Here is a 17,905-nt window from a genome sequence, read left to right on the forward strand (position 1 = left end):
AGAGACGCCTTAAAATTGGTTGATGTTTCTTGTGTCTGGACCTTTGCAGTAAAATTGTCGCATCTTTTGAAGACTAACGTGCTGCATGACAGAACTTTTAGAATATCACCCTGATATAATACAAAACTCGAAAACACATCATCTGTGGTCTTCTGAGCAATATGATTTTTCGTCGTTTTCCTATTGCTAATGGCCCGCTTTGAGGCTGATTGGCTGTGTGGCTGAAAAGCCCCTATGAGGAGCTTCAATTGACGTATTTATTACTTTAAATTACTTATAAAGAGAATTTTCAAGTGAATTAATATTCAAGAGTTTTCAGCTTCTTTGCTTGGATTGTAGTCAAAGTTTTACCTTCAGCTTAAGATCGTGTCCTTCTGAGAAAGTTCCAATTTTCTTGCTTCGACGTCTATTACATGTGTGATGACTTGAATACAATTGGTTTAAGATGGAAATTTTTTGTCTAGCATTTAACATATTAACTTACTGAACTCAATACCGTTCTGTCTCTGTTTGTTTCAAGTTAGAATTTGCACTCGATTCCGGGGTTGATACACGCGCATGCGATAAGCACCAAACCAATATAGGATCTTTTCTTTCTTTCCCATTCTCTGAGGAGTTCTTATATCGAAGCGGTAAGCTGAAATCATTACGTGAAGAAATTACCTAACTATTATTCGATCGTACCCTTAAGAATAACATCGGTTTGGGCAACGAGCACATGACAATTGAAAGAAACAAGAAAAGTAAAAAACTAGCGCTAGGTTTCGCTTTGTATCACAACTACGAGTTAACATAATCAGAAAATAAATTGTTGGTTACCAACGTTCGCAGGTCTTGACTACTTTATCGAGGATTACGGTCTAACTTGTCTTCTATTTAGAAACGATCTTGATTACACGAGGTCTTATCCTGAACTGAAACGCTCACCATAATTTTTTGTCCAAAAAGGAACTAATCACGGAGGCGTTTATGAAACCATAAAATATTCCGCAGCTTCTTTCAGAAGCGGTAACATTTAGCTTTAACGGAAGCGATTACATCGAGTGCAGATTCTAACTTGAAAGGAAACATTTACACCAACCATTACAACCCATTTGTTGCAGTTCAAGCCAAACATCTTGTGTTCTCTCCAGTTACATCGTGACAAAATGGTCTGATGAGATTTCAAACTACAATTTCATAACGGGCACGCCTATCGATCCAAATAAACAGTGGCTGCATTTTCACACAGCTGACTGGGAGAAGTTCATCTGAGCTGGATATGAGGGTGGCTTCCAGCAATGGATTCCGTTATCTTGTAGTTCAGTATAGGCCACGAGAAAACTTGGGCGAAAGATTTGATAGAAATGTGTTACGCGTAAGGCTAACAGGTGTGGGAGTTGTCCTCGAACTTAAAGACAAAGTCCTTGCCAATAACAAACCATTTGGATAGCAGCAGAAGTGTCACGAATTTAAGAAAATATAGACATTTGTTAAAAAAATGTTTTGACAGTTCTTCTGTCATCTTCAGTATACAAAGTACAAAGTTGAGTTTAGAGTTTATAAAAGAAATGCTAATGAGACAACACAACAATGGAGACAAAACAATGTATGCAAGGAAAGTTTTAAATTAAAATGATAAAGTTGATGATGATTACGTGTATGTTGCTCCCATCGAATGGAAGTTTCTATTGTTGTTTTGTCCCACCAGATATCACAACTACTCCACCAGTTACCACAACAGTTCCACCAGATACCACAACTGCTCCACCAGTTACCACAACAGTTCCGCCAGATACTACAACTGCTCCACCAGTTACCACAACAATTCCACAACATAGCACGACCGCTCCAGCAGTAACTAAAACAGTTCAACCAGATACCACAACTACTCCACCAGTTTCTACAACACTTCCACCAAATACTACAACTGTTACACCATATACCACAACAGTTCCACCAGATACCACTACTGCTCTACCAGTTACCACAACAGTTCCACCAGATACCACAACCACTCCACCAATTACCATGACGCTTCAAGCAGATACTACAACTGCTCCACCATATACCACAACAGTTCCAGTAGATACCACTACTGCTTCGCCAGTTACCACAACAGTTCCACCAGATACCACTACTGCTTTACCAGTAACCGCAACACTACTTCCATCAGATACTACAACTACTCCACCTATTACCACAACAGTTCCACCAGATACCACAACTGCTGCACCCGTTACCACAACAGTTCCACCATATACCACAACAGTTCCAGTAGATACTACTACTGCTGCACCAGTTACCACAACAGTTCCACCAGATACCACAACTACTCCACCACTTACCATAACACCTCAACCAGATACAACTACACTTGCACCAGTTACCACGCTACTTCCGCCAGATACCACTACTGCTGCACCAGTTACCAGAAAAGTTCAGCCAGATACCATAACTGCTGCACCAGTTACCACAACAGTTCCACCATATACCACAACAGTTCCAGTAGATACCACTACTGCTTCGCCAGTTACCACAACAGTTCCACCAGATACCACTACTGCTTCACCAGTAACCGCAACACTACTTCCATCAGATACTACAACTACTCCACCTATTACCACAACAGTTCCACCAGATACCACAACTGCTGCACCCGTTACCACAACAGTTCCACCATATACCACAACAGTTCCAGTAGATACTACTACTGCTGCACCAGTTACCACAACAGTTCCACCAGATACCACAACTACTCCACGACTTACCATAACACCTCAACCAGATACAACTACACTTGCACCAGTTACCACGCTACTTCCGCCAGATACCACTACTGCTGCACCAGTTACCAGAAAAGTTCAGCCAGATACCATAACTGCTGCACCAGTTACCACAACAGTTCCACCATATACCACAACAGTTCCAGTAGATACCACTACTGCTTCGCCAGTTACCACAACAGTTCCACCAGATACCACTACTGCTTCACCAGTAACCACAACACTACTTCCATCAGATACTACAACTGCTGCATCTACTACAGCAACTGCCCCACCAGATAATGCAACTACGATACGAGATACACCGGCAACTCTCTCATGTACTATAAATGTTCCCCCACACACCACAACAGCAGCATCAGGTACTCATGACTAGTCCACAGTCTTGACATATGAAATCGTCTGAGTTCTGTATCATAAAGTTTGTTGTGTTTCCCGTAAACTTTTTTCACGAAGATGGGAACTTGTTCCTTCCCAGGTGAAAAACCTCACTGGATCTCTAATGATCTTTGAAGATTGTGAAAGACTTGTCAAAGATCTTAAGGGGATCCTTTCAAGGACCCTAATAAGATCTTTGCTAAGATCCTTAAGGATTTCATAAAGATCTTACAAGGATCCTTATCAAGATCTTTCAAAGATCTTAAAAGGATCCTTTTGAAGATCTTATTAAGATCCTTGCTAGGAACCACAAGGAATTGATAAAAATCTTGGAGGGATCCCTGTCAAGATCTCTGAAGGATCTGTGCAAGGATCCTTTAAGATCCTCGGGAACAAAACAAGGATCTTTCAAAGATCTTAAAAGAATCCTCTCAAAGGTGTTTTTTGGAGATATTTTCTAGGATCCTCAAAGTTCTTTTCGAGCCCTTAATAAGTCTGGAATATATTGACAAAAAATTACAGCATATAATAAATATTACAGCATGTTGTGAATTGAAAGCAATACAACAATACGAACCAAGTGGCTAACATGAATCTGGAGGTTGCAGCATTTTTCAGCATTTAGGTCATTTGGGGGAGAGTTGCTGAGCAAAAATCGCCCTGTGGAAACATTTCGCTTACCTGCAAAGTTTTGGTTTTTATCTTGGTGCGTAATTTCTTTCAGTAAGTACATAGAATCTCAATTAGTATATGGAATTATTTATTTTTATCTTTTAAACTCTTTTCTTTTTTTGCATATATTTATTTATACTATAATTATACTGACGAAGGTAGTAGCGCAAAATTTTCTAGTTTCTAGACGGAGTCATTCCTATTTTACGTTATTATATATATTCCTGATAATCAGTTGAGTACTTATAACTACAACAATTAATGTAGATCAAGGGCAAGAGTTTTAACCAAGGTTGAATTAATTTGAACCCTAAATTAAGTCCAGGAAAAAACACTTTTAGGTATTCAGGTTCGATCCTTTTTAATAAATTACCTAGAACATTGAAACTGCTACATCACTCTCCAAGTTTAAGAACCTTCTTAAACAATATTTTACTAGATGAGATATTGTATATTTCATTAGCTCTTTATTATGCATGATTGTTGTATTTTTATCTTGTAGTAGTTTTTTAGCCGGTGGTAATTTTTCGATTATTATGTAGTAATCAAAGGAGGATTAGTAAGGTATCCCACAATTCCACGCTTCGAACTATATTATCAATTCGCTCTAGTCACGTAATCACTCAGTCGGGATGGAGGTAGTTGAGATCAACAGCGAAGTGCTCTCGCGCTCGCCACTAATTTATGTCAACTACCTGGATTTGGATAGTCAGACTAACATCAAACTTTCCAATTTGGCTTGTTGTCGGAGACTTCCAGGCGTCTCAATGTGATATTCTTTAAATTTACCCAAACAGCTAGAGGATGAAAGCGAAGATCAAAGACGTTCAGTGATTATAATCTTCGACTTCGATTGCGTCGAAAATCGGTCTCTTGCCGCTTCGGATATTCGACCATATGACGAATATGAAGGAGATAACATCCCAGAGATGCCCTGGCTAGACTTACAAGTCTCAAATTGTAATGTTGCAGTTGCTACCCGACGAAAGGAAAAATCGCCGTGAAAAGCCAGTCTTCTGAAGAAGTGGCAAGCGACTCGAGTTACCAAAAGAAATAAAGAAAACACTCCATCACAAGATAATAACCTTAATTCGGGAGCAAACTTTTACACAGATGTACTAAAAGGGGCATTTAATATAGGTAGCAAAGGCTATTGATCGGTCAAAAGCGGGCTGGGTGATACACCAGTCGAGGAAAGACGTAACAATTTTGGCGCCAATTTAAACAATTTTCAACGGCCACATATTCCTACAAAATTTGGGGACTTAAGGGGACCTTCGCTAATATTGAAAAGTGCCATTATTCAGGCACCACCAGGCGGAATAATATCCTTAAGTACCCACCAATAATAGCACAATATCGATCAAACGTTAGAGTAAAGCGCATAAACAAAGCTACTCAGTCGTGCATACCACTCATAACAAAGGCGTTTTTTTCTCCATTTAGAGAAGAGCAAGTTCACACACTAAACTACTAAAGTCAACTTAACTGTTACAAGAATACATGAAACCGTTCAAATCACCTTCCGTGCTCCTGAATAAGGACAAACAGCCGTTTAAAATTCAGTCGACTTTCTAGTGCGTGCACTCGACTTCGATGCAATGTGACACCTCATCGATAATAACGCGCAAGGGCTAATGGGATACCCGACTGATCCTCCTTTGTAGTAATCATTAATAACGCAGGGCTCCTATTGATACCAGCCTAGTGCTGAAAGGACCACCCTGCTTAATTAAAGATGACTTTGACTTTGAACCATGGCGTAATCTTAGAGTGCCCCTATAAATTGTTGTTTTCCTCAACAGGGTCCTCTTATGGAATTCAAGAATTTCAAGGTTGTTGACTATATTCAAATGTTGGTGTGATAATACAGAAAGGATAGCTTGGTGCTTTAAGTGTAAGGATTAAACTTTTCACCAATTAATAAAATCACAATACGTGTGAACACAAAAGCTAATGCTTGCCTAAGGTTAAGATCTCCATACATAAACGGAAGCAGCATTGTTTTCATACTCGATTTTTGCTAACTCAAATGAATAGAGGCTGATAGTTTCTGAAGAAACTATTTGGGGCTGCGTCGGTGGGAGTAACGAAATAATTTGAATATATCAACAAACTTGAAATGGTATATTGGCCACCGTTACGAATAAAAAAGCTGACGTTTCGAGCGTTAGCCCTTTGTCGGAGCGAATGACGAAGGGCTACGACGAAGGGATAACGCTCGAAACGTCAGCTTTTATAATCGTAACGGTGGCCAATTTACCATTTCAACTTTGTTGATATATTCAAATTCGAATGACATTAGATTCTGTTAGACATTTAAGAATAAACACTAGCGAGAAAAACACACAACGTTTCGATGACTCCATGTCATCATTCTCAAGTGAGAAGAGAATAAAAATGAATAGTTAATTTATACCGTACGAAGGTGGCGAACGTAAAAAGTTTAAAATATTTAAAATATTTAAATAAATAATTGCGCGTGTTGAGTTCATAAATGTAAACTATTAAATAAATAGTTTCGCGCGTATGGAATCCGATTGTTTGTTCAAAGAGGGCTTCATCTTCTTTATAAAAAGCATTTCATGAACTAAACAGTCCAGTTTCCCGGTGCACTTTTTAAGTACGTTGAAATGCTTGGTCAGGTCGCCGATGGTTTGTAGGCCGTGGTCGTTCTTTAGATGTTTGCCGATGGCCGAATTACGGTGCTCATTAATACGTTGATGTAAATGCCGGCTGGTGTACCCGACGTACTCTGCATCACACAGATCACATTTATAATTATATACAACGCATTGTTGGCTAACTATAGGAGGTTTAGGCTCACGAACTCTGAGATCTTCACAGATTTTGCGACTCTTGAACACGGGATGAAGGGTGTGATTGATTTTGTTGCCTAGATCTGATAATTGCCTTTTCACTGCGTCAGCTGACTTTTGATCTTTAAAAGGCAAAACCACTCGGTGAACAGCATTTTCGTTGACGGATAATTGAGCTTGCACTCCAGGGTTTTCCGACCTAACTGAGGTGACAAAGTGAGAGATGGTGGAATTGATGAGGTGGTCGGGATACTTGAGGTTCACCGAGTGGTTTTGCCTTTTAAAGATCAAAAGTCAGCTGACGCAGTGAAAAGGCAATTATCAGATCTAGGCAACAAAATCAATCACACCCTTCATCCCGTGTTCAAGAGTCGCAAAATCTGTGAAGATCTCAGAGTTCGTGAGCCTAAACCTCCTATAGTTAGCCAACAATGCGTTGTATATAATTATAAATGTGATCTGTGTGATGCAGAGTACGTCGGGTACACCAGCCGGCATTTACATCAACGTATTAATGAGCACCGTAATTCGGCCATCGGCAAACATCTAAAGAACGACCACGGGCTACAAACCATCGGCGACCTGACCAAGCATTTCAACGTACTTAAAAAGTGCACCGGGAAACTGGACTGTTTAGTTCATGAAATGCTTTTTATAAAGAAGATGAAGCCCTCTTTGAACAAACAATCGGATTCCATACGCGCGAAACTATTTATTTAATAGTTTACATTTATGAACTCGACACGCGCAATTATTTATTTAAATATTTTAAATATTTTAAACTTTTTACGTTCGCCACCTTCGTACGGTATAAATTAACTATTCATTTTTATTCTCTTCTCACTTGAGAATGATGACATGGAGTCATCGAAACGTTGTGTGTTTTTCTCGCTAGTGTTTATATTCAAATTATTTTGCTAACTCAACTCGGGTCACCCGTCTTTAATGCTGTAAGGTGAGCTATTAATCTTTCTTACTTCTGAGGTAAACTTTTCTCATTTTCAATTCAAAATTTAGACAATAACAGGATAAAAGGAGTAGTTTTCTAAAGAAACTAAGGTGCTGCAACGGTGCGGGAGTATTTACATCAGGATAATTTGGTTTTATCAACTCATTTAATAAAACCATATTATCTTGAAGATAAGAGTTGATCTTTACAGAATAAATTGTCAATAACTGAGTTCATTCATAACTTTGAAGAAACTCTGGATCGACATTTTTCTAATGTGTTGAGTCTCAAGGTACTTTTAGTTAGCAGTTTAAAGTTTTCCGTTGTTGCAATGTGCAAAAACTCTAAACTTAGTATTTGCAGCACTGATTTAAAAATCTGGGGTCTACACTTAAAAGTTCTGATTGAACGTTACGCTTAATACACAGGGTGATTCAGTTTTATGAACTGGGTTGATAATGTAAATTGGCCACTGTAAACAGTTTCTTAATCTGACGTTTTGAGCTGTTAGTTATAGGTAATGGATAAATTGATATTTAACCAAAGGAAGTTTCACAAATCTGTCTCTATATTTTTTTTCAGTGTGAATTGGATGTATCCTTCTTATTTATATGTTTAATATCATTATTGTGAAAGTGGAGTGTGATCGTCCGGGTGAGTGTAGTCCTGAGAAGGACTGTTGTCGGTGGTAGTGACTGACGTTTCGACAACCTGTGCGGAAGTCATCATCTGAGTCAAGTGAATAGTTGGAGCCGCTCCACACAAACGACTCATTCACGACATAAACATTACAAACGAACCAAACAGAACGACCTAACTTTACCGACGGATCGAAGCAGACCAATCACGACCGACTTACGCCACTAGAGTCGTACAGCCAATAACATCACGGCAAAACTGACCAATCATTTTACACGAACTGAAATAAGAACATTCTACCGACAACAACTCTTCACTTGACTCTGACGACTTCCGCACAGGTTGTCGAAACGTCAGTCACTACCACCGACAACAGTCCTTCTCAGGACTTCACTCACCCGGACGATCATACCACACTTTCACATGTTACCCCCGGGTTCAGAGCCCCGGGTTCACGCCATTTACTGCAATATCATTATTCTTTGAAAGGAGACAAATGAAATATACCCAGAGACTGGTTTATGATACAATGGACCAAAAAATCGATACAAAAATAGATGCATGTACACAAAAATTATGATACACCTCTGGTTCTTAATATTTTGTGACAGGCTAATTATTGATCAGGCGACTTTGTGTTTGTGGTGATGACAACGGATATTTAATCCTGTCGGCGTTAGATATTAATCATGAACACCATCACCATCATCGTCAACATCATCATTATAATGCGTACTCAACCCGCAAGCAAAGAACATAAGGACAACCTGGTCTCCAACCAAAACTCTTCCTTGCCCACGCTTTAGTTCCTCCATCCATGTCTGGATTCTCTTCCTTCCCCGTGCTTATACCTGGTTTTCTGATCCAATCAATCAACAGTTGTTGCTAATAAATGATGCTAATGAAATAAACTATAACATCTTATTTCTTAGCCTTCGTAGCAGATATATTTTCTGTTAATTAAAGAAAGCTGAATATTCTGACCAAGGGCTAAGGCAGTGAGACTGGGTCAAGAAGGAATAATTTTTTTTCTGACCGTCTGTCCTTTACAAGTTTATCATTCTCACGTGGTACCATCCTATTCGCCATTTTGCGTGAGAGGAAAAACTCAGATTAAGAGAACATCCTTTAAAAATATAATTGTAATATCGTAACTTAAATCTTTGACAAATAATACTTGATAAGTTTCCTTGACTGTGTACCTTTCTATAGATTATGTTCAACGTGGATAAAGTGCTTATGATCTTGGATGAAATGATCATGAATGGAGAGAAATTGGAGATAGATAAGAACAGAACACTTGCACCTGTTTCTGTATTAGACACTGCAAATAGCAGATACTTTGGGATTTGAACATTCACCGGAAAGTTACTCACAATCAATTTAAACCTTGCTTAAGATTGTGTCCAACCTGAACAACAACGGCATTGTCTTTGATGAAATGATCGTAGATCGAAGGGTAGTGGATAGGGGTCTTGAAACACTAGCTATGAAGACATGAAAATTATTTCAGTTTTTGTATTTACCCTCTATAATGTTCTCTTTGTGGTTAACTATGAAGCTTAACTATGCAATTATCTTGACATCACATAAGAATTCAGTAAATTGCGGGTTTCTTAAGTTTAACAATCTTTCTTTTTCAAACACTCTTTCCTTGAATTTGACGTCATTGTCTTTGCAGGAATTGTTTCCATCCAAAAATGTAAAAGACTTGGTTCATTTTTCAATTTGCTTAAAAACCTGAGAAGTTGTGGTCCTTAAAGGTAGTGCTTGTTGTCTCTTCAGAATCTCAGATAACAGATAGAACACACCCTTCGTCAACCAATGACAGCGGGCGTTAAATCCGAACTTCACTATGAATGTGAATTATATACACAGACAACTCATTGCGGATGCGTGATAGAGTCACAAGTAATATTACAAATACTACTTATATAATTGTTTTAGTCTTGTTATACCAGCTGCCTAAACCAGATGACTTCATGTCAGTGGAGGTAGTTATTAAATATAGTTTAACGACCTTAAATTTGAATAAAGTTTTGCTACAGTAGCTCAGTTATTTGTTCATTGTTAGAACCATTTCAGGACACTTTTTTTCGCTCAGAACTACCCAGTAAGTAAGCTGTGAGATTAGAGTAGACATTGCTGGAGGGAAATTATATCTTGGTAAGGTGACGTAAGCCTACACCTTTTCCTTTGTATTTTCTTGTTCAATGCCTCCCTCTAACTAATGCGTCGATCAATTTGTCAATTTGAATTTCATGCCTCAACATTCCCTGGGGGGAACGAACTTTTGAAGATTGGTTTGTTCAATTTTTCTTTCGCTAAAGGGAAAATAAGTTGCCGTCACTTTCTACACATTGACCAAACTTTGAGACCTGGACTTTGTAGAGATCTTTTCTTGTGAGCCATTCCCTGGCGAAATTGAACTATTTACCTTTAAACACCCCTCATAGTTCAAGATAACTCTTGTATTTCCCTGGAAAGCTTTGACACTTCCAGTTCAAACTCTCCACCCCAGCACCCCAGGCAGCTAAGTGGGTTATCTGGAGAGGGGGGGGGGATTGGGGGGGAAGGAGGTTTTTGAAGCTTCTGGAATTTCCTGAATCAATCTTGGTAGTTTGAGTTCAAATGTTCTGGAATACATCACAGATTATCTCTCCTCTTTGGACTGTTGAAACAAATAGTATGCATGAACATCATTCAAGTTATTGGCTGGTGAACTTGTATTTAAAAAGCAATCATCCCTGCTATTTCTTTAGAATCAGAGGTCTTAGTTTTCGAATCACCCGTGAAAAGGCTAAGAGCTGGGTGGAGGAGCAGCGTCTTGGTCAGTTCAGTTCGGCATTGTCGCATCGTCTGCGCAGGCTGGTTAAATATGAATAATATTGTAATGTTTTCCCTTGATGAGGACGCTCTTGATTGGCTGTGTGATTAGTCATGCAAGAAGGTTGAAGTACAACGCCAAAACTCTGGCGCGTTTCGGAGCACAGCCTTTTCCTTTCGTTTAACGAGAACTAGAAATCTAAATAAGCGGTTTGTGCGAGCAGGCTCCTCTCTGAAGACTGAAAGAAACTTAGCCTGACCCGAAAACCTTCTCTTCGAAGAGAAGCGATTAGTAGACGTATGGCTGTCACGCAAGATGAAAAAGCTTTTTCCAAGTGTCCTTTGTCTCTCTGTAACGGAAGCTCTGGAAACGAAGTGGAGAAACCATAAAAGGCAACATAGTCCGCAGCTTATGAAACGAATCCACTTCTTCTCAACATATATTTTCTCATCAGAAATTGTTTTCCGCTGGCCTCCCCGAGAAATTCGCATGATTGGAGTGACTTGTAGATTAACTGGAGAAGTCACGCCCATCACGTAAGAACGAACATCATCATTTAATTTCTATCGCCACCGTCAAAAACCTTATTTGAAATTATGACACTGATCGAGTTTTGAGATCCCAGAGGGTGAATCGACCTTTTGAAAACTGTCTTCAAATGTGCCCAGAATTCGACTGTGGAGGCGGTGGCCATTTTGAATCTAACTCAATAACTTGGCCGTTTACTTGTGACGTAACAAAGGCCCATTCCGCTTTTCTTGATATTTCAGTAATCTGAAACAATCATGTATCCTATTTTAAGGGCGGAGTTGAAAATCGTATTGTTTTTGTAGCATATCATCTCAATGAAGGTTTTCTTGATTTTAATGAACTTTTTTATCAAATCATGCACGCATCAAATCATGACCTAATCCAAGCTGTTCGGGTCGGTTGTTTTTCCTCATCGGCATGCAATACCTTGTGTTCATAGGAAATGATGACAGGAAGTGAGTCTTTTCCACCAGACCCCACTATCACAAAAGTACAACAGTTTTTGGGATTATTTGTGTGATCGAACAAGTTTAGACTCGGAACCCGACACATGTGTCTGTTTGATTACAATTTTTCTACATTTCCCGCCATAAAAAAAACAAGTAAGGCGCTTGCCAAACTAGCCAAGTAGACTGTTTTCTTAATGGAACGTGACGTTGATTGTCGGGGTTTTTTTAATTTTTTGAAGCGGCACTTTTGTGCAGAAATCGGAAATGAGATAAGGTTAATTTTTTTATAGTTGAACGTGATCTTTTTCCACTTCACTTGGATAAATGAAGAATGCTGAAAAGCGGCTTTGCCTAATGACGTTTGTAATTAAGCTTTTGAAATACTTCATCTGTTTGTTGTCTTAAGTAATCACACCATACAAACTGAAATGGCATTTCTTTATCATAGATACTGATTAATATTCAGAGCTCAGTTTAATTCGACCAGCCTAAAAATTAATCACAGTATTGTAAATGATGGAGATATTCCTCAATTCTAAAGAACTTCGAAATTAATATCTTAGTTTTTCGTGGAAGGATTTTATAAATTACTGCATTTCTCACTCTTCTTTTACTGATTTCCCCACCAGATAGATTCTTTATATTAGGGGGATCAGTGTGTTTGGTTGAGACAAATACATATTGAAGCGATAAACATAATAAAGTCTGGGAAGTGAAAATTAATTTTGTTTTTGGACATCTAATGTCATAGAATTTACGGTTGTCACTTAAACACTTAAAGTACAAGCATGCTTTATTAGTTTTTGGCTCAGCCCTTTTACTAATTTCAACACATTTAGTTTCAAAGCTGTAATTCAGGTGCAAAATCAACGACCAAGCCACATGAATTTTGTGGTTAATGGAACTTGAAATTGATGCTATCGCAATAGTGATCGTCTATTAAACTCTTTATAGACTCTCCAGAATTACGTAAGAAACATTTGAACCAGGGTAAAGGGAAAAAGTTTCATTCAAAGACTGTATCTTCGTAATCTTGACTTGATAATAATCATACACGTATCCCTTTCTTATAAAGGTCAGTACTTCAAGTGAACGTCCTAATATATCCCTAACACGTCGCCTGTGCAAAGGCTAAATTTATTTAAAAGATTAATAATTTGTGGTTTTAGAATAACGACGCCTATTTAAACTTTGTTAAAAATATGTATTGCCAAATACAACTGAGATGTTAAAAAATCGTACCACGGGAAGTTGCTTTTTTCAGATATTCTCTTGTTATCGATCATTGTTCTTGAATTAAATAATCCCGCGGTTCGTGGCATTCCAACAGTTTTTCTCTAAGGGCTCATTTAAGTGCATACTTGTATCATCGTTGTAATTGACCCATTAAAATAATTTGCTCAATTAGCCAACCAATTGACAGCAGTTTATAACCAATACATTCCCTACAATATTCAAAATGTTGCTAGTATATCCTAGAAGTAAATATAATTTGGTTATTTTTATGAATAAGCTCTTCGGTTTTTATTTATCACATAACAGGTGACAAAACGGGGAGGTAATTTACTGTTAAAACCTTTATGTGTGCGTTCCCAGACAAAACGTGACAACAACAAGAACTTACGTCGAACAAACGGGAAATATTCCGATATACCAACTGAAAAGCAAACAATTCCAATATTTCTCGTTTCCTAAGACACATAATTCTGAAGCTCTATATCTTCAACATTCAATATCCTTCGTTGTCATAGAAACTCTCAAAACTATGGATTTCAATGTATGCATATGAGAGGGTGTTTTTGATAAAGTATTTGTTGTCCAGAAACATCACTTTCCAGAAGCTCGATCCGGAAAACTACATCATGGCATTGTTTACGAAGGCCCTCTAGTCAACAGGCTTGAATTGGTTTGGTTAAAAGGGCTGATGTTCGTAGCCCGGCGAAATTCCTTGAAGGCTTGAACTGATTCAATTTTACTTGGTTCGTTAATTTTAAAAAGAGCTTTACTATGGCGTCATGTTTGTTGAGAGTAGCCTTGCTACTGTTCACATTTTTTTGTAGGAATTCTCTGGGCCAAATAGGTAAGTAAATCGGTGACTATTGATGAAGCAATTTTTATGTGTGTCGGTAGAATAGTTGTAACAATTTCGCATTGAAGAAAAACCGTAGATGTTCAACACCTTTGATGGACTGCATGTTTTACAATCGAGATGTTTGGAGACTCCTTTATCTCAATAACTATAGAATGAGCATTCGAAGTTCTTTTCTAATTTGGCTTTACCTTATCTGAAATACTAGTCCAAAAACCACTTACTTAATGGTTTGAAAGAGCAGGAGGAAACAGACAGGAATTGCTTATACGAAACCAGTCATTTTTCAAATGGTTTTTAGTAAATTATGTTCAGGAATTCAACTCATTTGATCATAGAATCAACTTTCTTTAAAAGATCTATGGTTTACATTTATGAAAACTGTGTTTTTAACTACACATGGTCATATATGTGTGCTGCAAAAGCCGATAACAAGAGTAAATTAATCTCAGTCGCTTCTGCTTATCTCTTGGCACGGATCAGTTTACTTTCTTTTAAGTTTTTGCATCCCCTTGAAAAAATTTCACCATCTAGGATTGGTGTTCAAAAGTCAATAAGCTTCGATTCGTGAAGGGATTTCAAATTCACACAAAAAATGTTGTTCGGAAATCATCATATTGATGCATAATTGCCTTTCCACGATATTGCCTTTCGTCAACTTCTTAAAATTGCTTTTGAAGTGTATTTCAAGTGAAATGATGTTCAAGAGTTTTCAGCCCCTATGCTTGGAAGATCGTCAAAGTTCCACCCTCGATCAATTCAAGATTGTTTCCCGATGAAATTTTCAACCATCTTGGTTCGATGACTAGTGGATGTGTGATCACTTGAATATAATTGGTTTCAAATGAAATTCTTTTTGTCTAGTATGAAGATATTGACTCACTCAACTTAATACTGGCATGTCTCTGGTTTTGTAGGCGCCTCAGTCTTTTAAAACAAATCGTTTACTGCTGCACAGAAATATATCACCTTTTCAAAAGTTGTTGAGGCTTTTCACGTTAAACGGCCTTCATCCTGTTTGTTCTGTCGACAACACCACAAACATTCACTGCCAGAGTACAACCCTGAGAAGTTGGTCGGCAATACGTTCATCTATTTCAGCCATATTTCTGAGATATTTAAGGATACGGTAGACCTTCGCGGGTGTCGTTTGCAAAAAAAAAAGCTAAACGTGCTATTTGAAGCCTAATTAAATGCACTATTCGGCAAAAATTATTTCGTTTTAGCTCCATCTAGTAGTAAACCGAATCGAATGGGGCGCAACAATTCGAAGTGGACGATGTTACTTTGAGTGAATTAATCGCATATCAAATCTGACTGCACAAATAAAACTTCTGCACAGTTTCAATCCGCAGGGGTTGGTTCTCAAAACCATGTGGGGATTTTCGATATTCATATTGACTGCTTTGCAATTTATTATCTGTCAATTTCGCTGATCAGAATTTTACTGATACTTACTACGTCGGAGGCCATTGCGGGAGAATCATTGTGAAAAACGGAATTCCCCCACACAGTCCTTTTAGGTTGGTACCTTGAGAGTCCTCAGACCAAATTTCAGGGTAATCCGTAAAGTTTACATACCCTATTAATTCGTTCAAAGAAGGCATATTCGTGTGAAAACGAAGTTTTCCCAACGGCGCCTTTGGGTGATCACATGTCAAGTTATGTCAGCACTCTAGCAAACTCAAAATGCCGACCGCCAATAGAAACACAAAAGCATCTAGTTCGAAAATGCGTTCTTGTAAATAACTCGCGTGCGTTTCAATATTTTGCCAAAATTCTCTTTGGAAACTATAGTTAAAATAAAAATGCTTAGTTTAACATGGTAAAGAAAAAAAATTGCAAACAAATTCCAAAAAATTAGTCCTCGAAGGTCTACCGTATCCTTAAGTGTCGAAAAATAACTCTTTATGGACAGATCAACTCTTTTAAAAACCTGTTTAAGAACATGCGTCAAACTATTTCGAGGGCCCATCCAAGATTATACATATTCTGTTGACCATTACATATCAGGGTCGGTCTTTTAATTGAGGAAATTTCCTCTATTGCAGTCTCGCTAAAAATTTCCACATGTAATTAGAGCCATACAGGATGCATATATTTCGATACGGTGTAATTAGCATAAGAAATGTCACCTCTTGAAAATGATTGTGGCAACCTTGTTCTTCCGGCTATTTTTAAATTTATAGAACGAAGACAAGGTGACTTTCGAAATTTTAATTACCGCGATAGCGCTTTGGACTCTCGACTCTCCGAAAGTTTTGGCTTTAAATTTGATGTTTCATGCGATATGACCATGCATTTAATCTCATTGTTAGCTTTTGTAACAGTATCAAGAAGACTTACAGCCAACAATGGCATGATATCTGTTCCATTCAAACAACTCACTTAGATAGAAATTTCTAAGTCCATTGATTTCTCCAAAACCGGGGTCTTAGTTAAACTCCTTTCAAATTGCTTGCCCCTATTTACTGGTATACCTGAAAGTAATTACTGGCTAGTCAACACATAATATAAGCTCTAGTACCTTGTTATTCAGCTAATATCTCGCAGCTCAAGGTCATCAAAATATTGTGAAAAACAAGGTAAATTTAAATTGTTATCTATTAAGTAATTTTGGTTACATCACGCGGGCTCTGCTTGGATACGAGAGAATGGAAAGCTGTAGTTCAGTGGCGGATCCAGGGGGGGAGGGTCTGGGGGATCCGGACCCCTCCCCCCCCCCCATCAGACCTGACGCTTACAACTTTGAGACTGAAATTCTTACATCGACAGGATCGTAGATCAATTTTTAACTGGCTGATTTTCTTAATGAATCCAAGTAAACGGTAGGCGGCCAAGGAATTATAACGTGCAACCGGGACTAGTGAGAGGGGGTGTGGTAGATGTGGGAGAGAAGTAATCTGCCTCAAAAGAGTCCATCAGTCCTTTCTGAACCAAAGTTTGGACCCTCCCAATCAAAAATTTCTGGATCCGCCCATGTAGTTACACTGCATTAGTTGAACTCTGAATAAACCACCGTCTCATTAAGGTGTTATTAGTTACGAATAGCAGTATTCCATACTCCTGATATAAAATGAATCAACAACAACGACAACAACAATCTTTATTTGTACTCACTCTTGCTCAGAAAAAGTTGCAACAAAGAGAATATTAAAAAGTATGAGTTAGAGTATTAAACGTGTCGACGAGAATACAATAAAATGCACAAAAGATAGCCACCTTTTCGTGGAGATGTTATTTCAACCAATCAGAGCGTTCGTTGCATGTCCAAAAGTGAAATTGCTCTCCAAAGATGGTTAAGAGTCATAAGTTTTGCATGGTCTGATACGGGAACTAGGATTAACTAAATAAGCCGCACTTGCAGCGCGGATTACTATCAGGCTTTTAAAGGCAGACTCTGTAAATGTCCATCGTGCCTGTGTTCTTCAAATCCACCATTCGGTAGAGGAAATGATAGACTGGGCTGTGTAAAATAGGTTCAACTCCTTTTTGATACAGACAACGGCTCTCTAAAAGATATCACTAAAACGGAAAGCCCCCGTAAGGACTAGTTCTACTACGTGCCCTATCAAAGACAAACAGTGAATAAGTTGTTAAGAGGATGTCTCTTATTTTCAACCGATCAATTTCGCGTCGAAAATTATTTTGCGTGAAACTCTGCTAACTGAAAGACTTTCTTAGGAAAGAATTAAAGTAGATTTGGTTTGATTCGAAATAATTTTTTGACTGCCTCAGAGGGCATAATTATTTCCCCAGTGCGTAGGGACCGTCGCAACGCCTCGAA

The 17,905-nt window shown here is 38.3% G+C and overlaps 1 protein-coding gene and 1 long non-coding RNA gene across 3 annotated transcripts in view; both read left to right on the forward strand.

The window, feature by feature from the left end:
* The first annotated feature begins 6,898 nt into the window (after positions 1–6,898).
* LOC148727754 (uncharacterized) lies at positions 6,899–10,263 on the forward strand. Its single transcript, XR_016002243.1, has 3 exons — positions 6,899–7,589; positions 8,101–8,177; positions 9,435–10,263. It is a non-coding gene; the product is annotated as an uncharacterized LOC148727754 (long non-coding RNA).
* A 3,564-nt stretch (positions 10,264–13,827) lies between these two features.
* Positions 13,828–17,905, forward strand: part of LOC111339022 (mucin-like protein) — a 29,497-nt gene continuing 25,419 nt past the window's right edge. For both annotated transcript variants that reach the window (XM_088762482.1, XM_088762483.1), the window contains exon 1: positions 13,828–14,109. In XM_088762482.1, the coding sequence (XP_088618608.1) occupies positions 14,037–14,109 (73 nt within the window). In that variant the 5' untranslated portion in view covers positions 13,828–14,036. The remainder of the gene's footprint in view (positions 14,110–17,905) is intronic.

The sequence above is a fragment of the Stylophora pistillata genome, chromosome 6 (genome assembly GCF_964205215.1).
Source record: "Stylophora pistillata chromosome 6, jaStyPist1.2, whole genome shotgun sequence".
NCBI lineage: Eukaryota > Metazoa > Cnidaria > Anthozoa > Scleractinia > Pocilloporidae > Stylophora > Stylophora pistillata.